The sequence below is a fragment of the Loxodonta africana genome, chromosome 9 (assembly GCF_030014295.1).
Source record: "Loxodonta africana isolate mLoxAfr1 chromosome 9, mLoxAfr1.hap2, whole genome shotgun sequence".
Classification (NCBI taxonomy): Eukaryota; Metazoa; Chordata; class Mammalia; order Proboscidea; family Elephantidae; genus Loxodonta; species Loxodonta africana.
The window spans coordinates 64,618,920-64,646,247 of record NC_087350.1 but is presented as its reverse complement, the minus strand read 5'-3'; the positions used below and the strand labels follow the sequence as shown (position 1 = coordinate 64,646,247).

The window sequence follows — 27,328 nt, the reverse complement described above, 5'->3', positions numbered from 1 at the left end:
TCTTGACCTCTGACATTTGCTTTTGGCCCCCCCTCCTTGCTTTAGTGACCATTTTAGACCCCCTACTCTGGTTTTCTGATCTTGGCTCCTCTGTACTCAAGTCTGCACACTTTCTTAATTTCTGTACCACCTGAAGCTGCAGGTAAGAGATATGCCTTCCACCCTCTTGAGTCACTCACCAGGCTAGCCCAAGGTCCCCTGGGTCTCAGCTGAAGATGCAAACAATTTGCAGGTTCACTTATCTACATGCTGAAATGCCATCGGCAGCAATATCGTCAAATATAATGAGTATACTCTGTACCTTAGGAAAAATACAGGAGTTGTCTAGATGACAGTAGCCTTTTTTATATACTAGTCTACCAAAAATTACACTAATATGTTGAATTATGATTTTTAGCTTATGTTCCATTTTTTCAGGGGAAAGACAACATGGTTTAGTTTTTGGTGTCCCCTTAAGATTCCTTATTCCCAGAATAAACTGGCAGCCAGGGGGGCTCTGGATAGTGGTAGTGCTGATGGGTGGAAGAAAGTCAGCTGAGCAGACCTTAATTCTGAAGATTTACAATGATCCAGTGGTTGAGGTAGAGCTAGAACTCTGTGCTTGCTTCAGTGTCAAATTAGTTTACATTTATAAATAACCTTTTAAAATCCACCCTGAAGGGCTTGATGTACAGCTTTTCCTAGGAAGAACTTAGGTCTGCCTTGGCTTGATGACAAGAAGCAGTTGTATGAATCAATTCAGGAGACTGGAAACCTCAGAAGAATGCTGACCTGGGGGAGCCACGATACACCAGATGCACTAGAAATTCAGAGCTGAAGGAACCTTCATTCTAGTGTGGGACAGGGTGGAGAAAATGGGCCTTTCACAGATATAACTTCAGCTTCCTGGTATAAGTTCAAAAAGCTACTATCCCAGCAATGAATAGAAGAAGAAACCTGACTAATGGTGAGGACAGCTTCCTGAGTCCCCCCGTTTTCTTCATGGGTGGTAGTGCCTGTCACATTACAAAAAGCCCAAGTCGGAGCAAACCAAACATTCTGCACCCCCAATCAGGGTATCCTGAAACTCCAGCATAATTAATTATCTTATATAGCTGGACGGAAGGGAACTTCCTTTAGCAGGTCACCTTACTTGGATCTATAATCTGGGTACTGAGTAGAATTTTCTTGCTGAGCACAATTTTGCTACACTTGCCCCATGTTATACAGAAACACGAGGCCTCATGCATGCAGTCTCCCTACCTCTGTAATGAGGATTAGCCTATGTCCCTGCAGGATCATTTATCACATGGGTTAGAAAGCCCAGGAGTGACTGAGCAAAGCAGGCTTGGCTGGAGCTGCCACAGTAGTAGAAACTGGGGAAAGGATCAAGGAAGACCCAGTGGAATTCAGAGGCTTTGGGAAGGGATCAGGAGCTCTACCATACAAAGTTAGTAACTCTTTTTTCCTCTTCTGTTTTAGAGCTCTTCCTATATCTTTATAGAGCAGTGTTTCTCAATCTTTCTTTCATTATCACCCCCTTAAGGAGAAAAATTAACTTTAAATTCTTTCTAACAGGAAAAATTAGATACTAAAGAATAAGATTTTTGGAGGTAGGGTTGAGCTTTGGAGAGCAGCAAACCATTGTAATATCTAAGATTTTTTTGTTGCCCTCCCCAGGAAATAAATTTTCCCCTTAGGGGTTGTAATCATGGTTTAAAATCAGGAAAGGTGTGCCTCAGAGTTGTATCCTTTCACCATCTCAGATACAACCCTGAGGCACACCTTTCCTGATTTTAAACCGTGATCAATTTGAGAAACTGGTCTATATGAAGAAGAACACGGCATCAGATTGAAGGAAGACTCATTAACAACCTGAGATTTGCAGATGACACAACCTTGTTTGCTGAAAGTGAAGAGGACTTAAAGAACTTACTGATGAAAATCAGAGACTTCAGCCTTCAATATGGATTATATCTTAACATAAAGAAAACAAAAATTTTCACAACTGGACCAATAAGCAACATCATGATAAATGGAGAAAATATTGAAGTTGCCAAGGATTTCACTTTACTTGGATCCACAATCAACACCCATGCAAACAGCAGTCAAAAAACAAACGACATATTGCATTGGGCAAATCTGCTGCAAAAGACCTGTTTAAAGTGTTAAAAATGAAGATGTCGCTTTGAGGACTAAGGTTCGCCTGACCCAAGCCACGGTATCTTCAGTCACCTCATATGCATGCGAAAGATGGATGATAAATAAGGAAGATTGAAGAAGAATTGATGTCTTCGAATTATGGTGTTGGCGAAAAATATCGAATATACCACGGCCTGCCAGAAGAACAAACAAGTCTGTCTCAGAAGCAGTACAGCCAGAATGCTCCTTAGTAGTGAGGTTGACAAGACTTCATCTCACATACTTTGGACACATTATCATGAGGGACCAGTCCCTCGAGAAGGACATCATGCTTGGTAAAGTAGAGGGTCAGCGAAAAAGAGGAATTACTCCCAATGAGATGGATTGACACAGTGGCTACAACAATGGGCTCAAACATAGCAATGATTGTAAAGATGGTGCAGGACCGGGCAGCGTTTCATCCTGTTCTACATGGGTTCGCTATGAGTAGGAAGTGAGTCGAGGACACCAAACAACAACAGGGATTATATTGCCTAATTAGGGAATGCACGTTATGAAAGGATGGTATTGCCGTGCTAACATTGTTACCCACAAGGGTGAACTCTCACACTTTCTTCCGCACATTCTTTGTCTTCTGAACCTGTGAGGATAAATTCAGCAGCAAGTTACAGGGATGCCAGTTAAAATGGCTGAGACCATAAGGATGTTCATTTTTTACTTATGAAGTGTGGAATTAAGTGCAGTGGCTCAGTGCCATCAAAGATACAAGCTTGTTCCATTTATCCACTCTCCTTTCCTCAGGGTATTGGGAATGTCCCCCTTTACAGTCACAAGATGGTTGTAGTAGCTCCAGGCATCATGTCTGTTATGGATTGAATTGTGTTCCCCCAAAATGTATACTGAAATCCTGGCCCCTGTCTGATCCTGTTTGGAAATAGGGTATTCTTTGTTGTGTTAATTAGGTCATCCTAAGTAGGGTGGGTCCTAAACCTAATCACTTCTGAATTATAAAAGAGTAAGACACAGAGACACACAAAGAAGAAAGACAGATGACAAGGAACACCAAGGACTCCAGGGGCTACCAACAAGGAAGGACCTCCCCCAAGAATCATGCCTTAAATTTGAACTTCTAACCCCTCAACTGTGAGAAAACAAATTCGTATTCTTTAAGGCCACCCACTTGTGGTATTTTTTGTTACAGCGGCACTAGGTAACTAAGATAGTGTCCTCACATGACTGCATTTGACATGAAGAAGAAAGAGGACAGCAAACAATGAAGAAGAGGCAAAGGCCTGTTCTGTAGGCAACTAAGAGTGTCTGACACATCTTCCTCTCTCTCTTTTGCTTACAAATTTTCTCACTCCTGTGCCTCTTGGCCTTATTTAAACTAGCATTCTCCAAGCCCACAGGTGCATTAATCTGCATCCAAATGGAAGGGAGCACTCCGTAGTACTAGGTGGTTGATCTCACGCAGGTTACTTGTTATCTCCAAGCCTTGGCACCCTCACTTAGGAAGTAAAGGTTGCAGACTAGATGCCCCCCTCTCCCTTTTTTTTTAATTGTACGTTAGATAAAGGTTAACAGAACAAACTAGTTTCTCATCAAACAGTTAGTACACACATTGTTCTATGACATTGGTTAACAACGCCATGACATGTCAACACCCTCCCTTCTCAACCCTGGGTTCCTTATTACCAGCTTTATTTATTTATTTATTATTACCCCTCCTGCCTTCCAGTCCCTGCCCCAGGGCTCATGCACCCCTTTAGTCTTGTTTTGTCCCGTGGGCCTGTTCAATCTTTGGCTGAAGGGTGAACCTCAGGAGTGACCTCATTACTGAGCTGAAAGGGTGTCTGGGAGCCATACTCTCAGGGTTTCTCCAGCCTCTGCCAGGCCAGCAAGTCTGGTCTTTCTTTATGAGTACGAATTTTGTTCTACATTTTTCTCCAGCTCTGTCTGGGACCCTCTATTGTGATCCCTGTTAGAGCAGTCAGTGGCGGTAGCCGGGCACCATCTCGTTGTACTGGGCTCAGTCTGGTAGAGGCCATGGTAGATGTGGTCCATTAGTCCTTTGGACTAATCTTTCCCTTGTATCTTTAGTTTTCTTCATTCTTCCTTGCTCCTGAAGAGGTGAGACCAGTGGAGTATTCTAGATGGCCACTCACAGGTTTTTAAGAACCCGGACAACTAGATGTCCTTTTTTATGTACACTTTTTAAATTGAAGTGTAACATAAAAATTCACTTATCTCAAATGTACAGCTTGATGAACTTTTACAAAGAATATCAAGAAACGGTATTATTGGTACCCCCAGAAACCTCCTTCAAAGGTAACACTATTCTGACTTCTAGCACTATAGATTGATTTTTGCCTGTTTTTGAACTTTATACAAATGGAATCATACTGTACTGCTGTGGAGATTGTTGGATTTATTTTTTGGTGAATATATGTATGCATTTCTGTTGCATTCTGGGAGTGGAACTGCTGGGTCATATGGTATATGAATGTTCATTTTCTAGATACTTTTTAGGGGTCATTCCTAGTGATGGGACTAAATACTATCTTGGGGGTACACAGTCACTAAATTGGTTTTCTATCCTATCCAAAGATTCACTCCTAGTACGATTCAATGCCAGGGCTTCCAGTACTTGTTGGTTCAACATCTCCAGCCCAACCTCTCTAATGGGCAGCCACCACAAATGAACACACACGTATACACACACTCCAGAGCCTGTCTGTGAAGAAAGCCAGGCAGCAGGTACCCCTCCGTGATGGCAGCAAATTGCATTTCCATGGCCAGATGAAGTCCAGTTACTAGGAGCCTGTAGGGCCAGCTAAAGAAGTTTTTGAAGCTCTGGAAAATGTACCACTTATCCTACACAGCCAGAGCTGTGAAATTAATCTGTCAACAGCTAGTTTAGTTTATCTCAGCTCTTCTTCTAAATTTTAAGCACCTGGTAGATGTTCAATAAAAATAACCATGAAGGTTTAGGGTAAAAGATCCCTGTAATAGAAAACTTTCCCTTTTAAGCAACTTTTTGACAAACAGGAAATTTCTCCAAAGCAAGAACTTATAAATGCTACTTACAAAAGGAGCTTTGGAACTTTAATTTATGGTTTAGAGAAATGGGTGGCGACAGCAATGGGTTTGGGTTTCCTTTGGTATGAGAACAGTGTTTCTTAAAGTATAGTCTATAGACCACCATCAGCATAAGCGTCACCTAGGAGGCTGTAAAAAGTACAATTCCATACCCCACCCTAGAATTAGAATCTTTTGGGTGGGGTCTGGAAAACTGCATTTTAACAAGCTTCCCAGGTGGTTCTTAGGAACCCCCAAATTTGATATTCACACCACAGACTCCATGGTCTGTATATTGTACTACCCATTGCACAAAGGTCTCTATGCCTTTGGGGTCAGGATAAAATGATCCTGTCATGTACCCATAGCCTCTCTGCTAGTTCTGGGGCAAGTTCCAATTTCTTGTTTGCAAAGCTCTTCATATCCTGGCCTCAAGTGGACCTGTAGGCTTTCTCTTCTTTCCTTGGACGAATTGTCCACACAATTTTGTCTCTGTTGGGAGTATTGCCTTCTAAGTTGGTCCCCTTGTTTGGGACAGCCCTATGTGGCTTTCTACATGTCACTCTGAATGCTCACTGAAAACCTCTTTTGTCTTCACCAGTCGTCCACTTGAAGAGTGGTGGTGTTATTTTAGGCAGGGTTTGGGATGCCATATAGAATAAAGCCTTGATTGTATTAAAAACCAGAAGAGAATAAGCAGCTAACACAAACATGAAGAAGGCCTAAGGACACTCTGTACCAGAGGAGAGAGACAGAATGCTTTGTTGTAACTCTTCTTTGTTTCTGAGGTCTCAGAGCACTCATGTAAAGCCCTGACAGGTTGCTTGTGAGGTTTACAGACTCTCAAGTTATCAAATCAGCTGAGTCCTGGGTCCCAATGGCTACGTATCCTGCAAAGTATCAGCTTAAATGCCTAAGATTCCCTAGAGATGGGAGCACGCCATGTCCTTGGCTTCCTGTGCATTGAGGACCTCCTCCCCACCCCCATGCATGTACATCATGTGCATTCTTCCTCACAGCAAAGACCCAGAATTCCAGACTTCTCTCCATACATTCCAAACAAATGTCACAACCTTCTGCTCTAATAAAGAAACGTCACGTTTCCTCCTCACCACCTGCTTTAAAAACTTTTAGTAGAATCCTAGTCACAGGCTCTGGGACAATGATGTTATTTCAGTGACAGTTACAATTATTTCAGTGACAATGATGAAAACAGGAAATGGTGAATATGAATGGGAAGCCCTGGGCTAAAGATGAATGGAGGAAACTTTATACCAAAATGTTTTCCATAGATGTTTAGTTTTTTTTTTTTTTTTACTTTCTTTAGTTTTGATGACTAGCTGCTGCATCATTGTGGCCGAATACCATTGAGCAACCAGGAAATTGGAAAATAAACTGTTTTAGATGGCCTTTTAGTTCCTTTTTCAGAGCCCTGGTGGCACAGTGGTTTAAGCGTTTGGAATCCTCTGCCACTCCTCTTAGAACCCCGATGGGGCAATTCTACTCTGTCCTATACTGTTGCTATGAGTTGGAGTCTACTCGATGGCAGTGGCTTTGGTGTTTTTTTTTTGTTGTTGTTCCTTTTGTGTGTGTGCATGTTTGTGTGCACACAGGTGCACGCATGTGCACGGGTAGAAAAATGGTACTCTGATCCAAACTGAACAAGTGGAGAGGTTTGAAGTGCAGCATATTATGAAAAATCTTTGATGATCATTTCATAAAATGGTAAAGAAAACCTGACCAGACAGGGAAAAGAAAAGGATTAACATTTAGGGAGCACTTTTTCTGTGCCAGAGACCCTGGTGGTATAGTGGTTAAGTGCGACTGCTGCTAACCAAAAGGTTGGCAGTTCGAATCTACCAGGTGCTCCTTGGAAAATCTATGGGGCAGTTCTACTCTGTCCTCTAGGGTTGCTATGAGTCGGAATCGACTCGATGGCAATGGGTTTGGTTTGAGTTTCGTTCAGTATTCTGTGCCAGCATCTCCCTAGGAACATTACACACAGAATGCTATTTAATTCTCACAACCACTCCAGAGGTATTATTACCAGCTGCCGCCCTCCTCCTCGTTAGACCAACAGCCTCATGAGGTTAAATCACTTGCTTATCATCACCCACCTTGTAGTGACTATAAACAAAAAGACCTGCTGCTGTCCAGTTGATTCCAACTCACGTGACCCTATAGGACAGAGTAGAACTGCCCCATAGAGTTTCCAAGGAGCACCTGGTAGATTCAAACTGCCAACCTTTTGGTTAGCAGCCATAACACCTAACCCAATGCCACCAGGGTTTCCAGTGGCTATGCAGGAATTCAAACGTGGATATTTTTCCTCTCCCATGTGTCCTGAGGAGAAGGCTGTGTGGCTCCTAATAAAATAAGATCTCCAAGGTGGCTTTGTTGTTAAATAAATAACACCAATTTGATAAGAAATGCCTACATTATTAACTCTGGAACACTCATTTCAGGTTATATTAGTGCTCTTTATTTGAATGCTAATTGAGAACAGATAATGGGCTCTGTAGTATTTGTAAGCAGTCCTTGAATACAGAAGCATTAACAATCATACCCAACTTCATGAAGAGCAAAGCCAAACTAAATCCAGTGCTGTCAATTCCACACAGTGACCCTATAGGACAGAGTAGAACTGCCCCATAGGGTTTCCAAGGAGCAGCTGGTGGATTCAAACTGCCAACCTTTTGGTTAGCATCTAAGCTCTTATCCATTGCGCCACCAGGGCTCCTCATGAAGACCAGAAGACTGGAATTCTCATGAGGTAGATGCAATATTTGAAATCGTTCCCGGTGCCATCTGAATCCAATTCTCTCCAACCAAGGCAGACCCATGTTGGGGAATGGGGAAATAAAAGATAGCTTGAGCCCCACCCTATCAATTACACCAAGGGATGTTAAGAGGAGGTATGTCTGGTCATCTACTTGTGAAAAACCAGCCATTGAAAACCCTATGGAGCACAGTTCTTCTCTGATACACATGGGGTCACCACGAGTTGGAACTGACTCAGAGGCAACTGGTTTTTACCTAAAGCTCAGTGAGTCTGTTATATTCTGCGTTGGCTTCAGATCTCTGCTTGCTTCTACTGAAGAACCACTTGTTTCTAGATACAACAGAGTGGTAGAGACCACAGTGAATCCCACCATCAAGATTTTTCCCCACTTTTGGCAGCTTAAAACTGGACAAACCTAAGGAGTTTCGTAAGAGGTGGGAAAATATACGCTCCCTCCCAATGAGCCATCCTACCCATTAATTTGCTATTATCACCGGATCTTGCTTGGACTGACGACCCTCTAATGATCTAACCCTAGAAACATAAGCTGCAGAGACAGGTAAAGTGGGAAAAGGAGGGAATTTATACCCCAAAGTGCCGAAGTAAGGACTGGAGTACCTCGACTCTGCTAGCAAATAAAGCTGAAAATCCAGCTCTGCCACAGGGCCGAAAAGGAAGCACAAGTACATGAAAAATAACATGAGCCTCACGGTTCTTTCAAAAGGCTGTTTAATCAAGACGCACATTTCAAAGGCATGTATCATTTGTATCACTCCCTCTCTTTTTACTGATGCTCCGCCTTCTGAGGTTTAAGTTACATAAGCCCAGTTTAACTGTAAAGGCAACATGGCATCAGAATATCAGCGTGAAATTTGAAGAAACCTCACACTGCCTCCTCGAATTCCTCTCCAGGTTCTCCACCCAATGTTCTCTGTCTCCTTTGAGCCTCATAGCCCTTTATGCCATTATGATATGCATCGTACTTCCTTCTATTTTGGGTCATTCCTGCGCGAGTCTCAGGGGCCAAAAGATCCTGACTCATGCGTGCCCCAAAGCCCCCAGCCCCAAGCGTGGCTGCCGGTGGACGCATCAGTCAATGCGGCTGGAACGGAGCTGGATTCTCCCACGTCTTTTTCCACCTCTGAATTCCGTTAAGCATTTGCTCTGGGGGGTCCGCGCAGCCTCCACAGGGCCGACCACTGCGAGGAGAGGCTGGACTGCAGCAGGACAGCTGCCGCGGGCTCAGGACGCACTTCCTGCCGGGGCGGGCGGGGGCGGAGCTGGCCGAGTTCCCTCCCCCACCCCTCCCGGGGCCGCCAAGGAGCCGCGGGGGCGGGGCCGCGAGCAGGGAGGGCGGCGTGGCGGTGCGGGCTGGGCGCCCGGGGCGGAGGTGCGAGCGCACCCGCGGCGGGTTCGGGCGTGGAACGGGGACGCGCGGCGCGGAGCAGCCCAGCCCAGCCCCGGCGGAGACCAGCCGGCGGGCGGCGGTGGCGGCTCTTAGCCCGGCCGGTGCAGGGCCTCCCACCTAACCTCGGCCGTGCGGGGCCTCGGCCCGGGGCGCGGGGGAGCCCGCCGCGGCGGACAGCAGGAGGAAGCGGCTGCGGCGCGTCCCAAGCGGTGCACGCCATGTCGGGCGGGCCCCCCAAGGCCCTGCCGTCCACGGGGCCCCACTCCCTGCGCGACATGCCGCACCCGCTGGCCGGCTCCAGCAGCGAGGAGGCAGTGGGCGGCGACAGCACGCCCAGCCCGGACCTGCTGATGACTCGCAGCTTTGGCGACAAGGTGGGGCGCGCTAGGCTGGGGACCAGGAGACTCATTCCATTCCCGGGGGGGAGGGAGGGATGATGGATCCGAAGCCATCCTAGGCATGGGGCCGCGCCTATCCTGGCGCCCTTCCCCGGGGGGCGGGTGTGCCATCTCTCCCAGAACCTTCGGAAAAAGCGTCTCCCCTGCGGGGTCGCAGCTGCTAGGGGAGCGGCCAGAGAGGACGGGCTTCCCTGGCTGTGACTGACCTCGAGCGCCGGTGACAGCTGGTGGGGAGGGGTCCCGCTTGCTTGCTGGTGGCCGGGGGGAAGGGGGCGTGTGTGCAGAGCTCGGCGCCTGTGTCCTGGTATAGGGTTCCAAGTTCCTCCAGGCTCACCCCTGAAGGCTGAGCTGTCGAATAACTTGTAGCTTCTCCAATTTCCTGGGACTGAAAAGAAGCAAGAGTTAATGGTTTTCCGTGATAGGGCAGGGCAGCCCTGGTCTTACTGTGAGAGTCGTCGTCTTTCTCCCCCGTCAGTCATGTGGAGAGTGATCTTTGTTTAGGTTTGCTGTGTGCCCAGAGGAGTCACCTGACTTAGACCCCAGCCGGCGGCAGGAGGAGAGTCTGGTTGTGGTTTTCTGTCTGGGGCTTCTTTCACCTCCGACGGTCTCCCACACTGTTAAGGTTTGGCAGAGGCTGGTTTTGTGGTTGGTGGAAAGAAAGCTTGCCCTTTGCCCTTCTTTGTGAAGGAGGAGGCTCCGGCTTTTCTTAGAGCGGCGCAACCCTCCTGCTGGCTTGAGAGACAGCAGAGCCTCGAGAGGAGCAGAGGTTGCATTCCCCTCCCCCTTGGCCATTTCAGCTGGAGTGCTGGTGTGAAGGGGACTTGGGCAGTGATTGTGTCATCGCTGCTCTTGCCACTTAGTCACTAATTGCAGAAATTAGAGGGCTCAGCGCTTGTGATCAGGATTTCCCCCTTCTGGTAAAATACTCAATGAAGTCCTCCTAGTCCCAGTAGCCAACGGACTCAGGAAACCTTTCTAACCCCCCTTAGACGGAAGAGCGTAGAGTACAGCACAAATGAGTGTGAGAGAATATGACTTGCTGGCCTTGCATGAACCAGGGCTTTTCGATCCAGTTGGTTCTGGTTCGAACACCTGCTGAGAATTTGCATTTCTAACAAGCTCCCAGGCATGCTAACTGTGCAGGTTAAGGACCAATTTTGAGAACCAGTGCTCTACTACTGGAAACCCTGGTGCCGTAGTGATTAAGTGCTATGGCTGCTAACGAAGAGGTCAGCGGTTTGAATCCTCCAGGCGCTCCTTGGAATACTCTATGGGGGCAGTTCTACTCTGCCCTATAGGGTCGTTATGAGTCGGAATCGACTCGACAGCAGTGGGTGGCTCTACTACTAGTACTAGTAAAGCAGTTCTCAAAATTTATTATACATAAGAATCACCTGGGGATCTTGTTAAACTGTAGATTCTGATTCAATATAACTCAGTGGGAAAGGCAAATTCTCAGCAGGGGTTCGAGCCAGAATGAACCAGTTCGAAGCTCTGCACTGAACACAGAATAGCTAGGAAGGGGACTTCCTGAGACAGGTGGTGAAAGCAAAGAGTGGGAGTAAGCCATTAAAAAAAAAAAAGCCATTAGGAACAAGGAAACTTAAAGCTAATGAAGCCAGTGGATTGAACAGCCCCATGTGTGTAATGGGCCTCTTTGTGATTGTTTCTCTTTATTTTATAGATTATAAACTATGTGAAGACTTATGTCACTTGGAAATATGTTGCCCATATTTGACATCCAATAAGTAATTTGCATGAATGAATAATTTGTTGCTTTCTTAAGGACAGAAAAATTGGTTCTAAATGAATGTAGAATAGAATAGGTTAAACCTTCCAATTTCTCAGTTCTGGGTAGGATAGTGAATTAATTATCTCTTGCTGTGTAACAAATTATCCTGAAAGTTAGCACCTAGAAATGGTTTCTGTGGGTCAGAAATATAAGGTGTTCTGACTCCGGGTCTTTCATGAAGTTGCAACAGGCTTCTGGTTCCAGTCAAATTCTGACTCATGGTGACTCCATGTATGTCAGAGTAGAAGCGTGCTCCACAGGGTTTTCAGTGGCTGATATTTCAGAAGTAGATCACCAGGCCTTTCTTCGGAGGTGCCTCTGGGTGGATTCCTACCTTTTAGTTAGCAGCAAGGGAGCAAGCAAGCATGTCAACCATTTGTGCCACCCAGGGACTCTGCTGTTGGCTAGGGCTGCAGTATTTTGAAGGCTGGATTTGGGGAGGATCCCCTTTTAAGCTGTTGGCAGAACTCAGTTTCTTGCTGACATGCTTGACATGGCAACTGGTTTCCCCCAGAGCACGTGATCCAAGAGAACGAGTGTCTGACACTGAAACAGCAGCTTTGTATAACCTAATCTTGGAAGCAACGTGTCTTTGCTGTATTGTTGCTGACCGACCAACTCTGGTACAATGTGGGCAGCGGGTGTGACTACCAGGGGGCAGGGGTCATCGGAGCCATTGTGGAGACTGGCCATCACAGATAGTTATTTTAAATGTTTTTGTAAGGTTGGCTCTTGGAGGATATCTGACTCAGAAATGTGGGCATTTTACTTATAAGTACAGGGAAGACCTTCACTGCCAAGATGTGGCTGGTCGGCAGGAAGTCATTCCCGAGTCTAATTACTGCTGGCTTCCTCTACAGGGTCAGTTCTGCGAGTGAGACAGTCTTGGGGACATTATTATTAATTATTGAGTATTTAACAAGTCTAACAGCTCTGGAGAGCATCTAAAAGACACCATTCCCAAGGGCCAGATTTATATAGTAAGCCACTTTTCCTTAGAGGCTACGCAATGTAATTTTTTTCTCTGACTGGGAGTAACATTTTCCTTGAATCTTGGCATACACGTAAGTTCTCGTAACTCTGGAGAAATTTCTGTACAAGGAGCATGTCAGAAGATAGCAAGAAACAGAGATGAGTCAGGACCAGTGGAATCCTTCCCTTTGCCAGTATTCTCTTGCTCAGGCTGGATAGGTTGTTTTTAGAGGCAGGTAGGAAAGTTGAGTGCTATGGGTAGTCTTTGAAAAGAAGCCTGTTTTTTTTTTTGCCCTTTTGGAAATTGGGGTTGTGATCATACGAGAGGGATTCAGAGTCAAGAGAATGAGGTTTGGCAGGTCCCTCATGGTACAGAGTTATTATACAGAAGGGAATTGCCTTCTCTGGGCCCAGGATGGTGCCATGAACAAGGAAGCTTTGTGTCTTGATCAAGCTGATTCTTCTGAATGGCCTCCGGATGCTCGGGTGGGAGAGGAAAACAAATGTGATAGATTCTCCATCTGACAATTTTTCAAATCATTCAAACCATGGTGTGATGGGATGAATCTTTTCTGTCTACCAGGGGTTGCCAGAATTATTCTTTTCATGTCAGCTAAATTCATTAGCACTCATCATTATCTCCTTCGTCTCCACCTAAAATGTAAATAAATCACTTGGCCCATCTCCTTTTTTACTTTCATCTGTAAATTGCTCTGAGCTGCTTCTTCCCTAACTCAGCCTCAAGCTTCTGACCTCTCAAAACTTAACATCAAGCCCTCTCAAGGCTCATTCTGTGTTTAACGCACCTCCACACATTCTCAACCTCTTCACTGAACTCTTACCTCTGCTTCCTGCCCCACAGGACACTGCTTCCCTGAAGTCTTCACAACGGAGGTGTCTTTTCCTTCTGTACTCCACTTATATCAGGGTCAGGAGGTGGGCAGTTAGCAGTTATTCTTTCTTTACACGTCTTTACAAACCAACCTCTGCTCCTTTGAGGCTCATGCCATTTTATTCATTCAGCAAATACTTGAGTGCCTACTCTGAGCCAAGCAGTGTTTTAGGAACTTAAAACTGATCAAGTGAATAAGCTGGTCAAAGACGCCTGCCCTCATGTACATTTTAGTGAGTTAGGTAACAAATGCTATGGAAGAAAGAAAAAAACAGAAGGAGGGGGTTCAGGATCACTGGCTGAGGGGAGGGGATGTGGGTAGACCTCATTGAGAAGTTGAGATTTGAGCAGAGACTTGAAGGAAGCTGGGGATATAGCAGGCAAATGTCTGGAGAAGAGTGTTCCAGGCAAAGCAGAGGCCAGAAGGGACTTGCCTGGGGTGCCAGGGAACAGCCCAGAGGCTAGTATGGCTGGGCAGAGTGAGTAATGGAGAGTTGTGGGGCTGACAGCTGAGAGGGGAGGTGAGCAGATCCTCTAGGGCCTGGTAGGCCACCCTGAGGACCTTGGTCTTTACTTGGAGTAACATGAGGGAGAGTCATTGCAGGGTCTCAAAGGCAAGATTTGACTTATGTGTTGAAAAGGATCACACAGGCTATTGAATTGAAAGTTACTTTGAACTAGTCAGTATTTAGCCAAAATTCTTTTTAGTTTAGAGAAAATAAACTGAACTCAAATTGACTCAAGTGCTGGTAGATAGCATTTGATCCTGTCAAAAAAAAATCTACCAGCTCACATTGTTGAAAAGTCCCAGGTATTTTGGCTTCAAGAATGGCTGGATTTATATATTCCAATGATATTGGGAACCTGTCCTTTTCCATCTCTTGACTTTACTTTCTTCTTGTTAGCTTTGTTCTCAAGCTAGGGAAAGGATGTGTTCTATAAACAAGCTTCACAACTTCAGCAGAAAGAGAGCACTTCATTCCTGAGAGTTCCGGCAAAAGCCCTGGGGTGGTGTCTCATTGGCTTAAATTGGGTCAGGCTCCTAAACCAATCTTTGTGACTGATTGCCCAGACCTGGATCAGGTGTTCACCTTTGAGCCATGAGAAGGGAGTTTTTTTATTGGTTTTAATTGTGAAATTTACAAGGTGTATGAAATGTACCTATAGAGCTTAAAGAATAAAATGTATCTCTACAGTTTAACAAATAATAAAATGAACACTGATGTTCCTATCCCTCCCAGATTAAGATCTAGAATATTACTACTAGTGTTTTGGAAACCGCTATGTGCTTGGGGATGAGGGAGATGGTTTCCAAAGCAAAATCAGGGTGTTGTTACCAGGAGAGGAATGAATATTAGACAGGCAGAAACAACAAATGTCCACTATAGACCTTGCATTGCCTTTTTTCTTCCGTGTCATGACTAAATTCCCTGCTTCTCACTCTCATCTGTTAAAATCTTTAGACCCCAATTTAGTGTCTTTTCAAATCACACCCTCACCTTGGGGGACTTAGCCATCTACGTGGCTGATCTGTCCAATACTCTGAAACTATCAGTTTTTTGACCTTATCTCCAATTACCTTCACTTTTTTTTTTTTTCAGTTCAGCTACCCTCACACCCTTGCATCGTAGTACCTAGAATTGCTCCAGGTCTGAAATAATGCCATCAGATGACATCCTCTTTTGCATTACCCTCCTGTCTCTCTGGGTCTGACTGCTGTTCCATAACCCTCTCCTGTGCTCACCTCCCCCAGCCCAGCTTAGATTCCATGGCCCATTGTGTCAGTTGCTCTTGCTGTTATCTTTAACTCAGTTCCCTTGCTTTCCCTCTTTTTCACCTACCTGGATCATTCCATTTATTTATGTCTTTTGCCTACTCCCAGGATATGGAGGCACTGGAGGGAACATCATACCACCTTGAAAATTGCTGCCATTGTAAATTTTCTGGCTCCAACCACTATCGGATCCTCAGTGGTGCTGGGCACTCCTTTCTTTCCCGAAACCAAAAAACCAAACCTGTTGCCATCGAGTCGATTCCAACTCATAGCAACCCCAAAGGACAGAGTAGAACTGACCCATAGGGTTTCTGAAGAGCAGCTGGTAGGATTGAACTGCTGACCTTTTGGTTAGCTATAGCTCTTAACCACTGCACCACCAGAGCTGCTTCTTTCCCCAGTAGGCTCCTATTCTACCCAGTGGCTGATCTGAAGCTTTTCTCTTTCCACCCTGCTACTCTGCCTCTTCACCTGATGGCCTCATTTTCTATCTTAGAGAAAACAGAGGCCACCGGAAAAGAACTCCTTTCACATTCCTTTGCCAGACTACAAAATGATCTGAATCCATGGCTGTCCTTACTGTCCAGCCCCCCTTCCAGTAGAAGAGATTCTTAAACTCATCCTGTCCATTCTGGTCTCACAGAGACACTGCCCTGTTTGTCATCCTGCCTTTCTTCTGTGTCTTCAAGCTCTCCCTCCCAAATGACCCTTTCCCATCAACATGCCAAACTGCTCAAGTTGCTGTCATCTTTAAAACAAAGCAAGAGTGAGGAAAACTGCTTCCGTAGTTCCTTCTCTCCATCTCATGCCCTGTTTTGTTACTTCCCTTCACAACCAAACTTTTGGGAAGAAAGGTATGCTGCTCTTGTCTGTACTTCCTAACCTCTGGCTTACTCCTCAGCCTACTGGTGCCCTGTTTTCTGACTTTACTATTCACAGTCCCCAGTGACTCCCCCGCTCCCCCCCCCATTGCTAAATCCGGTAGACACTTCACATTCCTTATCTTACCTGACATCTTGGTAGGCAGCCCTCGGTCCTGTCGAGTACCTACCCACGTGCTCGAAACACTCCTCCCTTGGTTTCATGTTTTAGAGTGTGCATTTTGGAGCCAGATTATCTCAACTTGGATTCCAGCTCTGCCACTTACAATCTTGGTAGCAGCAAACTATTTAGCCTCTCTGTACCTCAGTTTCCTCATCAGTCAAAAAGGATAGCAATAGTACCTTCAAATAGGGTTGGTAACAAAAACCAAAACCAAACCTGCTGCAGTCGAGTCGATTCCAATTTATAGTAACCCTATAGGACAGAGTAGAACTGCCCCATAGGGTTTCCGGGGAGTGCCTGGTGGATTCAAACTGCCAACTTTTTTGGTTAGCAGCTGTAGCTCTTAACCAGGTTTTCCAGGGTTGATATAAAGATAAATATGAAGTGAGTTCATACTTAGAGTGGCGCTTGATACATTGTGAACCTTTAAAAAATGTGAGGTTGTTATTATCTCTTGATATTGTACTCTCCACATCTTCTGTATTTTTGCCAGTTTTTTTTGTCAGTTTGAAGTCCAATCAGGGAATACAAACTACTCTAGGTATTTCAAACTGAGAGAACGTAACATAGGGAATTAGTTACATAGCTGATGAAAAACTTCAGAAGCCAAGCAGAGGACAGTGAGGCAACACAGAGGTTAGCAGTAGCTGGAAGCAGCTGTCAACCTCAAAACTGGAGGGTCAATGGGAAGAGGTGATGTTAGCAGAGCCCAGGAGATTCTGTGGGAACTAGAACCATGGTGCAGCTGCTCAACAAGAGCTGGGGCCACAGAGGGAGGGAGCCCTGGAGAGGAAGCAGCTGCTGCTAGGGACACCATCTGAGCCAAAGAGAAGGAGTTGGGGAGAGGGAGAAATAGCCCAGCTTTTCTCCTCACCCTGTTTTCTGGTCGTCCATCACTATCTCCCATGAGCTAAACCTACCAAGCCAGGTGGCAAATGAGCCTGGGAAATGTAGTTCCCTGTGGTACAAGCAGGGCAGAGAAAGATGGGGAATGGACCTGAGAGCAAACAGTGAAATGACTAGCATAGCTTCCTGTATAGGTTTTTCTGCCCGTCCGTTAAATACTGCCATTTCTTGGAGTTCTGCCTAGGCCCTCTGTCCTTCAGTTTAACCATTCTCACTGGGTCATCTTAGCCTGTGGCTTCAAGGACCATTTGCATATTCCTGTTTTCCTGAATCTCTTTTAGGTATCACTCTTTCTCTCTTAAGCTTTAGATCTGGATATTTAATTGCCTCCTGGACATTTTAATTTTGTCACATAAAAACCTCAGATTCAACACATCCAAAACTGAACTCATGACTGCCAGTGTTCCCCCGTCCTCTCTAGCCAACCTTGCTTCTCCTTGGCTCCCTGTCTTGGTGAATGAATGGTACTACCCATCTTCGCTTTGCTCAAGTCAGATATCCAGGCATTGTCTTTGATTCTTCCCTCCTCAGCATCTCTGGCATCCATCTACTTCCTTCTCTCCAGCCCCGTGTAAGGACTGTGGTTCAGGCCTTCATCATGCTGGGACCACTGTTGTCTTCTAACTGGTCCTCTGACCAGGATAATACTTCTCCCCCCACCCCCTGCCCCAATCCATTCTTCACACTGCAGCCAGAACCATCTTTCTAAAATTCAAATATGGTGATGTCATTTTCCTGCTTAAAACCTTGCATGGCTTTCCTGTTAGCCTTGGAGGTGCACATGACATTGGTCTCTGGGATTTTGTGTGGGCTGTTCTTTTCACTAGGGTTCCCCTCCCTTTCCTTTTACCAGGCTCTCTCCTACTTACCCTTCAGGTCTCAGCTTAGACCTTTCTTCTTCCAAAAAGCCTTCCCTGACCATATGTATTTATTTCCCCCATCAAAGCATTTATCGCACTGTGGTAGAATTTTCTGTACACTTGTCTGTCTATCCCACTAAACTGTAAGCTCTATGAGGGACCATACCTACTTAATGTCCTTGGTGTGCCTAGAAAAGGCCCTGGTATGGAGAAAATGTCCTATAATATCTGCTGACTGAATGAATAATGTAAGAAAAAATGCCCCCTTGGAAGTCAGGTGTTCTTCCAGAAGCAGCAAATTGCCCAGTTCCAACTGAGTCTCTGGGTCTCATCTCTCTGTGTTACTACCACTATAGGCTCATGATTTAAATCAGGTTCTAGTCCCCTCACTGTAAATGGAATTTCTGCCACAGGCTAGGCATTGTGGGATACAAAGATGAGTGAGCTCTGGGCTTGCTTCCAGAAGCTTTCTGACTTGTTGGGGAGACAAACCCACATAATAAATATTCTACAGTATAGGGCATGAGTTGATGGCTATAGCGGATGTCTCCTGTTTGCCCAACATTCTTTCCTTTGAAAAACCACCCAGACTCCATTCCTGGAGGCTCTGGTGAGGCTAGCAATCCTCTTGGAACACTTCTGTGTCCCCCCTAGGGATGGGCATATGGTCTATGCTGGTCACTGAGCATATCCTCTTCCCCCTGTCCCAGTGTCTAGCCCAGGGGCCGACAACCCTAGCAGAACCAATCAGTCTCCACTGAGATTTGCTAGATGGATGCTGGGGAGAGAGGGTCTCTCATTCTGTTAGATTATAAACCTTTGGGTATGGGCTTGAGACCACCCAAGCCCACATTCCCTACAATGTGGAGCATGTCTGCTTAAGAATGAAGCCAGAGAGGAAGGTAGAGCTAGGAGAGGAAGAGTGGAACAAGCCCTGAAAGTCATTTGAATTCTGGATCCAGCTGTACCAGCTGGGCTCTCTGGTTTCATGAGGTAATGAATTCCCTTTTTGTTTACACTATTTTAAATTTGGTTTGTCACTAAAAAAAAAAAAAGACCAATACATTGACCTTAAAACATGAAGTGAAAATTGAGTATTATGAAGAGTGTATTGAGTAGGGGTGTTTAACTACTACTGGTCAGTCCTACTGTGGGGACGGGAGGGAGGCAAATCAGCCAAGGTAGAGGTTGGGTTTTCACCAGGTCTTTGACGTTTGAGGAGGCTTTCAGGTGTGGGTAGAGGGGGAGGGGAGGAGGAGGGAACAGGATGGGACATAGCATTACAGCTGAGGGAAGAGCTTGAGCACAGGTCCTGAGATAGAAAAGACATGTGCCAGGAGGAGGAGGATTGAGTGGGGCCATATGTCAGGAGTGGATCCTGAGCGTATAGAAGCGGGGATTAGTGAGAGAGGAGGTGGGAAGACAGGTCAGGAGGAGCCTGAAGGCTGCTGTGACTGCTTTAATAGTGGAGTTTAGCTTTTCTTCTCTAGATACTAGGCAGAAAGTTTTTGAGCAAGGGAATTGTGTGATCAGCTTGAAATGGAGAGAGACTGATACTGAAAAAGGTAAGATAGGAAGGTCTTAGCATGCTTTAGGTTGGAGTTGTTGACTGGGAGAATAAGTATTAGAAAATTTAAAGATAACTTTTTTTTTAATTGTACTTTACATGAAGGTTTATAGAAAAACTGGTGTCTCATTAAACAGTACACATATTGTTTTATGACACTGGTTAACAACCCCATGACACGTCAGCACTCTCCTTTCTCAACCTTGGGTTCCCATTATCAGCTTTCCTGTCGCCTCCTGCCTTCTAGTCCCTGCCCATGGGCTGGTATGCCCTTTTAGTCTCATTTTGTTTTATGGGCCTGTGTAATCTTTGTGAAGTATGAACCTCAAGAGTGACTTCATTATTGAGATAAAAGCGTGTCTGAGGGCCGTACTCTTGGGGTTTCTCCAGTCTCTGTCAGGCCAGTAGGTCTGGTCTTTCTTTTTGAGTTAGAATTTTGTTCTACATTTTTCTCCAGCTCTGTCCGGAACCTTCTATTGTGATCCCTGTCAGAGCAGTCAGTGATGGTAGCCAGGCACCATCTCGTTGTACTAGGCTCAGTCTGGTGGAGGCTGTGGTAGTTGTGGCCCATTAGCCCTTTGGACTAATAATGACGACTGGTTGCCTAGTCCAGGAGGCTGGTGCTGAGTGGTGCTTTCGTTGAGAGAGGGAACACAGACTGGAGAGCAAGTGTGAGAATGAAGTATAAAGATGACTTGGATGCAGTTTAAAGTCAGCGGTTCAGGACAGGGGTTATTTGAACTACAGTGTTGAAAGCCTACTCAAATTTCAAGAGTAAGCCCAAATGCAGCCTCCAGAAAGCTCTCCTTTGCATATAGATGTGTTAAAATAGAATGTGAAAAATACTAAATGTATTTATTAGCTCTGCCGCCTTGGGTAAGTTTCTTAACCTTGTAATGGCTCATTTTTCCTGCATCTAAAATTTGGATTATTTTATTGGATATTCTGAAGATTAAATGAGTGTTTTGAATAATGTTTGGAACGGGTTTAAGTACAAGTAGTTTCTTTGAGAGGTGAAGGAAACAGCATTAGAGAAGGAAAGTGAGACAGGGAAGAGAAGGCAACTAGTAAAGCATACGTTACCTAGTCAGTTTCCACTGAGGATTGTTGTCAGCTGCTAAGGAATTGGCCCCCAACTCATGGCAACCCCATGGTGCCTAGTCCTGCACTATCCCCATGATTGATTTATGGATGGACCATCGTGATCTATGGGGTTTTCATTAGCCAATTTTAGGAAGTAGATCCCCAGGCCTTTCTTCCTAGGCTGTCTTAGTCTGGAAGCTCCTCTGAAACCTGTTCAGCATCATAGCAACATGTCTCCAATGACAGATGGCAGCTGTGCATGATGTGTATTGGCCGGGAATTGAACCCAAGTCTCCTGCATAGAAGGCGTGAATCCTACCACTGAACAACCACCACCCTCCAAGGATAAAAAAAGAGCTGCAGCTTAATCCTACCCAGGACACACTGGAAGCCTGTAAAGAACATGTGCCTTGGTTATCCCCACCCTGGGATAAGGGAGCTGGGATCTTCAAACAGCAGTTCTCTTAGGTCACTGGTTAAGGGCTGCTTTGGGTCAGGGCGTTGATTCCTAAGCACTTTCAGCCTGCTGCATGAGTGGGCCAAGTAGATTCAGCAACCAGGGGAGGAATTAGGGAAAGAAATGCAGATGCTGGTAGTTGGAAGTCGGGCCAGCATGCACTGAAGTGGTCAGGGCAAGGGGATATGAGTGGGGCACCTGTAGCATCTGCTGCGGTTATGTGAAAATTGTGTACATGGAAATAAAGTAAGGCGTGACCATGTTTAGGAGGATGGTGGTTTTTCCAGAGGAGATGAAGTTTGAGCTGGAGGATGAAGGCAGAAATGGACAGAGGAAGGAAGAGAACTTGGGTGGAAAAAGCATGTGCCAAAGCTTGGAAGTGTCAGGTAATGCACAGATGGAGTGTGAGAGGGTTGGCGAGTGATGAGGCTGGAGAGGTAGGCGGTAGCAGGTTATGGTAAGGGCTTTATTCTTGCCAATCAAGTGCTTTAACAGGGGAGAATGAGGACTGTGTGGTTAGAGAGGTCACTGTGACTGAGCCCTTAGCAGGGATTGGGTGGGTAGAATTTGTAGCAGGGAGCCTGGGGAGAAGGCTGTTAAACAGAAGAAGCCTGGGGGAGGCAGTGTCATAAGGCTTTGACGCATTTAGATACAGGGAGTGGACTCCTGAGGAGTTTTGTTTGCAAATCATAGAAACCCAGCTTGAACTAACTTAATCTAAAAAATGAATTTATTGATAGGCTCTCTTTAACCACAGGGTGAGCTGGAACCAGGGGTCAGAATGCTACTGAGTGTCCACTTCATTGTCTCAGACCAGCTTTAGCCCTGTGGTGCGGCATGTAGCATTCAGTAGCTCCCATCCCTCCTATTTCACAGCTGTGCCTCCAGAGAGGAACTAAATCTTTCTTCCAAGGGAAAAATCTCAGGGAGGCTTGGCTTGGGTCACATGCCCATCCTTAGACCAATGAACTGGGCCACAGAAGTGAAGTACTATGATTGGCCCAGGAGCTTACCCTAGGCCAATCAGCTAAGGCTGGAGGTGGGGTCTGAAAGAGTATGGCAGCCCCGGTTCCAGTTACAGGTCCCAGAGAGGCGGAGAGGACAGAGAAACAGTAGAAGATGACTTTAGGAGAAACTCGGGGATCACTGGCTTTAGGGACTAACTGAATGATGGTGACAAGAATAAAATGTGAATTTGGGGAAGCACGTAAAAATTAAATATTTAAGTTAAAAAATTAATATGTGCTTTTTAAAAAAATTGAGATGTAATTAATGTGCCATAAAATTCACCCTCAAAGTGTACAGTTCAGTGGTTTTTTAAAACATACTTACAAATGTGCAACCATCCCCACTATTTAATTCCTGAAGATTTTCATCATCCCAAACAGAACTTTGTGCCCATTTAGTAGTCACTCCTCATTTTCCCCTCCCACTGGCAACTGCTAATTTTTTGTCTCTAGATTCTGGACATTTCGTATAAATGGAATCATACAATATGTGGACTTTTGAGTGTGGCCTCTTTCACTTAGCATAATGTGTTCAAGATTCATCCATGTTGTATCATATATCAGTACTTCATTACTTTTTATAGCTGAATAATATTCGATTGTGTGAATATACCACATTTTGTTTATCCATTCATCAGTTGGTAGACATTTGAGTTGTTTCCACTAGGCATATGTGGTTTTAAAGTTCATTTATTTCTTCCCAAAGTTGATTATGTCCATACTTGAAGGGCTAAAATGAATTTACTCTGCAAGTACTTAAGTGTCTTCTCTGCACTAGGCACAGTGTTAGGCATTATGCTCCTTGGGAGTTAAGAGATCTAAATTCTGGAAATGACATTAGCCTGGTCAGGCCTCAGGCATTACAGGTAAACTATATCCTACTGCAATTAGAGTTAAAAATGGTTGTGCAATAGCTGTTTTATTGCAAAAATGAACGCCTCTACCTCCTTTAGGGCTATTTAATTAGGGCAGAGCTATGTTCTAAAAACTGGGCTTGTCATTCTGCTGGCATCAGCATCTATGCTGCAAAAAAATGCAAGATAACAGCGTTTCTCTGTATCATCTGTTCAAGCAAATCTTGTTTATTTCATGACTTGCATCAGCAATCGTGAAGGGGACTTGAACTTTATGTTCATTCCCCAAAGATTTATGTGGGCCTATCATGTGCCAGACGTGGGGGATACATAGATGAACCTTACCTTCTGGACACTCAAGTTCCAGGAAGGCAGACAAAGGAGGAACAGGTGAATAATTGCAATTTAACATGGGATATATATATATATAAATACACAGAATGCCATAAGGGGAAATCACAGTGATTTTTTTGAGTTAAAGAAATTCTAGAGTGAAGCACCTTTGAAGGAGGCCTTGGGTAACCTATTATAGATAACAACTACATTTTATCTTTTAATTTAATGGCCTTTACAGTAAGAATTCAAATAATTGTTTCCGGGGCAGTTTGAATCCACCAGGCACTCTTTGAAAACCCTATGGGGCAGTTCTACTCTGTCCTCTAGGGTAGCTATGAGTAAGGATTGACTCAACAGCAATGGGTTTGGTTTTTTGGTTTGGTCTGTTGATAACGGGGAGTTTTTTTGTCTTTTTTTTTTTTTCTATTTCTCAGCCTTTAGATTTCATTGTGTATGTATTGGAAATCCTGGTGGTGCAGTGGTTAAGTGCTACGGCTGCTAACCAAAAGGTTGGCAGTTTGAATCCACCAGGCGCTCCTTGGAAACTCTATGAGGCAGTTCTACTCTGTCCTGTAGGGTCACTACGCGTCGGAATCGACTTGACGGCAACGAGTTTTAATGGTCTTTATGTATGTATTAAAACAACGAATGCCGTTCACTGGTGTACCCAGGACTTGCTACATAATTTGTAGAACCCAGTGCCAAATAAAAATGCTAATCGCCTTGTTAAAATTATTAAGAATTTCAAGATGGCAGAGTATTAAAGGTGCGGGGCTTTCTGAGTGCCAGGCCCTGAGTGACTGCACAGATCACAGGCCCACGAGTGGACCCTAAGCATCTATTCTTTGGAAAAAAAAAACAAAGAGCACCTGGCGGATTCAAACTGCTGACCCTTTGGTTAGCAGCCAAATTAATATCCTTTGGAGATACTGTTTTTTAAGTCTTGGCGAAAATCACAATTTATCCATCTTGGGCATGTTCTAGGTCAGGCCTGTTCCCATTCTCGGGTATGCATGCACATGAGTTGAAGACCCCAGGACTTGCGTCTCTAGTCTGGGTTGACCATGGGGCTTGCCAGGACAGCTCCATTCCCTGCCAACAACGGCCCTCTCTAGCACTTCCTGTTTCTAGAAGAACTAAGTGTGGTCTCCTCTCTGCTCAGCCTTTCATTTCTAATATACACTTGAGGCTGCTTTTAATTTCTCTGAACATTGCTTCTGCCCTCTCTTCCCTTTGTTTTGGTCTTTCCTGCATCAAGGGCTTCCAGCATACCTCAGTTATCCTCACCTTCACCCAGAGGTAATGTTAATGTGTGTTTGTAATAATTGCTAACATTTAGGGAACACTTACTTTGATTGGGAGCTCTAGTGTGTCATGTCAGTGTACCACCCTATGAGAGGAGCCCTGGTGGTGCAATGGTTAAGCCCTCGGCTGCTAACCAAAAGGTCAGTCATTCAAACCCACTAGTGGCTCTGCAGGAGAAAAGATCTGGCGATCTCGTCCCGTAAAAGATTACAGCCTAGAAAACCTTACGGAGCAGTTCTGTCCTATAGGGTCACTGTTAATAAGAATTGACTCGATGGCACACAACAACATCAACCACCATTAGTCCCCTGTGGTGTAGTTATGATCTCATCTGCCTTTAACCAAAACCAAACCCACTGCTGTCCAGTAGAACTGCCCCATAGGGTTTCCGAGGAGTGGCTGGTGAAGTCAAACTGCCAACCTTTTGTTTAGCAGCTGACCTCTTAACTACTGCACCACCAGGTGGGGAAATGTAGGCTTAGAGAAGTGAAGTAACTTGCTCAAAGTCACAGAGCTAGAAGAAAGTGAGGCTGGGATTTGAACTTGGGTCTGTCCTACTTCAGAGTCCATTCTCTTAACCACCGATAGATACTACAGAATTGACATCTTTTCCCAAAACCCTTTTTTTTTTTTTTTCAGCATTTGTATTTATTAGGCACAGTGCTGAGTAGATTGCATTTTTTATACAAAGTACAGCCATCAGGCTAAGGGGGAATGAAGCCTACCTCCACTGTTTGTTAGCCTGTGTTTTGTCCCTCATCTCAGTTTCTAGCTTTTTGACCTCTTCTCCACACTGTACAAGTCTCCCTTGTTAGGCGGTTTCCTCAGGCTCCCTGCCTTCTGTCTGCTGGCTTTCCTCGTCACCACCAGGCTCCTCGGATGAGTGGTCTTTGTGCAGTGCTCCCATCTGCCTTACCATCTGTCTCCCCTTGCCTCAGTATCAAGCCCTCCTGCTCTGGGTTCCACCCCTACCACTCCCTGGAAACTGCTTACAGAAATCCCCAGTGGCTCTCTTTCTGGTGTGGAATCCTGGGCCTTTGGAGCTAAAGAGGCCTTGGAATTCATCTACTCCGGAGAGAAGTGATTTATCAGACCAGTGTCACCCAGCTAGTTCATGGCAGAACTGGGGTTAGAACTCAGGTTTCCAGACTTTGTCTAGTTCAGGGCTTATTTTCCTTGACTTCTTCACTGACATCATCATAACCACTCTCACCTTGATTTCTTTCCCTTTAGACCTCCACATTGTTAAATAGATGTTCAAGATCTATCTTTTCCCTCAGGGTCTATTCTGTACCACTGCCTGGTACATGCAGGTGCTTATTAAATATTCACTGAATTAATCGATTCTCTGCTCTCTTGGTCCACCCCTGGGCTGCCTCTGCTTCACTGGCCTCTTCTTTTCCCCTCTAAACTCCAGCTGTGGGCCCACCCAGCATGGTTCCTGCCTTTTGCTAGTTCCTTATACGTCCGTCTCTGGATGGGCTTCACTACCACAGCAGGGCTCAGGATTTCCAGATATTCATTTCTAGCTTCAAACTCATCTTTCCAAGTACTTCTACAGTCTTGCTTTTAACATCTTATACAGTAAATAGGTATTATAAAATACATATATTAAAATATATCTTTTATTTTGTTTACTTCCTATCTCCTACACTATGCTGTAAATCACTCTGTGTTTAGAATATTTAAAACCATACCTCTCTTTTCCCCTCCTTTTCAGTGTTCCATACCTGCGTATAACTAACATCATTGTACTTCAATGTCAGTCTTCACTTTCATTCTTATCGTCCATAGCCCAATCAAGATGTATGATTGTTTAACTGATCTTCCTGTTTTCGTTCAGCCTGTGTCACATTCCAGCCCCACCACCCATCTATTCTGAACATTGTAGCCAGAATTCACCTTCCTAAAGTACTGGCTTGTATACGTCACTTCCTTCTTTGAAGTCCTGCAGCTACTTCCTATGGCTTACACGGTAATAGTCCAAGTTCTTAGCCTGGACTTGTGTGGAAAAAATAAAAAACAACACAACCAAACCTGTTCCTGTGAGTTGATTCTGACTCATGGCAACCCCACGTGTTATAGATTAGAACTGCTCTATAGGTGTTTTTTAAACTGTGCTTTAGGTGAGAGCTGAGGTTAATTTCTCGTTTAAAAATTTGTACACATATTGTTTTGTGACATTGGTTGCAATTTCCACAGTGTGACAGCCTGCTCCCCCTTTCCATCCCGACGATATACATGGGCCTCAAAAGATGGAACACACAGAAATCAAATTGACTACGTCTGTGGAAAGAGAAGATGGAAAAGCTCAATATTATCAATCAGAACAAGGCCAGGGGCTGACTGTGGAACAAACCATCAATTGCTCATATGCAAGTTCAAGCTGAAACAAGAAAATCAGAGCAAGTCCACAAGAGCCGAAATATGACCTTGAGTATATCCCACCTGAATTTAGAGACCATCTCAAGAATAGATTTGATGCACCGAACACCAGTGACCAAAGACTGGACGAGTTGTGGAATGACATCAAGGACATCATCCATGAAGAAAGCAAGAGGTCATTGAAAAGACAGGAAAGAAAGAAAAGACCAAGATGGATGCCAGAGGAGACTCTGAAACTTGCTTTCAAATGTTGAGCAGATAAAGCAAAAGGAAGAATTGATGAAGTAAAAAAACTGAAGATTTCCAA

General features: G+C 45.0%; 1 protein-coding gene across 1 annotated transcript in view; it reads left to right on the top strand.

The window, feature by feature from the left end:
* The first annotated feature begins 9,592 nt into the window (after positions 1-9,592).
* The window catches only part of SNX30 (sorting nexin family member 30), a 142,223-nt gene continuing 124,487 nt past the window's right edge, over positions 9,593-27,328 (top strand). Inside the window, exon 1 of the mRNA XM_003407800.4 lies at positions 9,593-9,763. Coding sequence (XP_003407848.1) covers positions 9,608-9,763 — 156 coding nt within the window. The 5' untranslated portion in view covers positions 9,593-9,607. The remainder of the gene's footprint in view (positions 9,764-27,328) is intronic.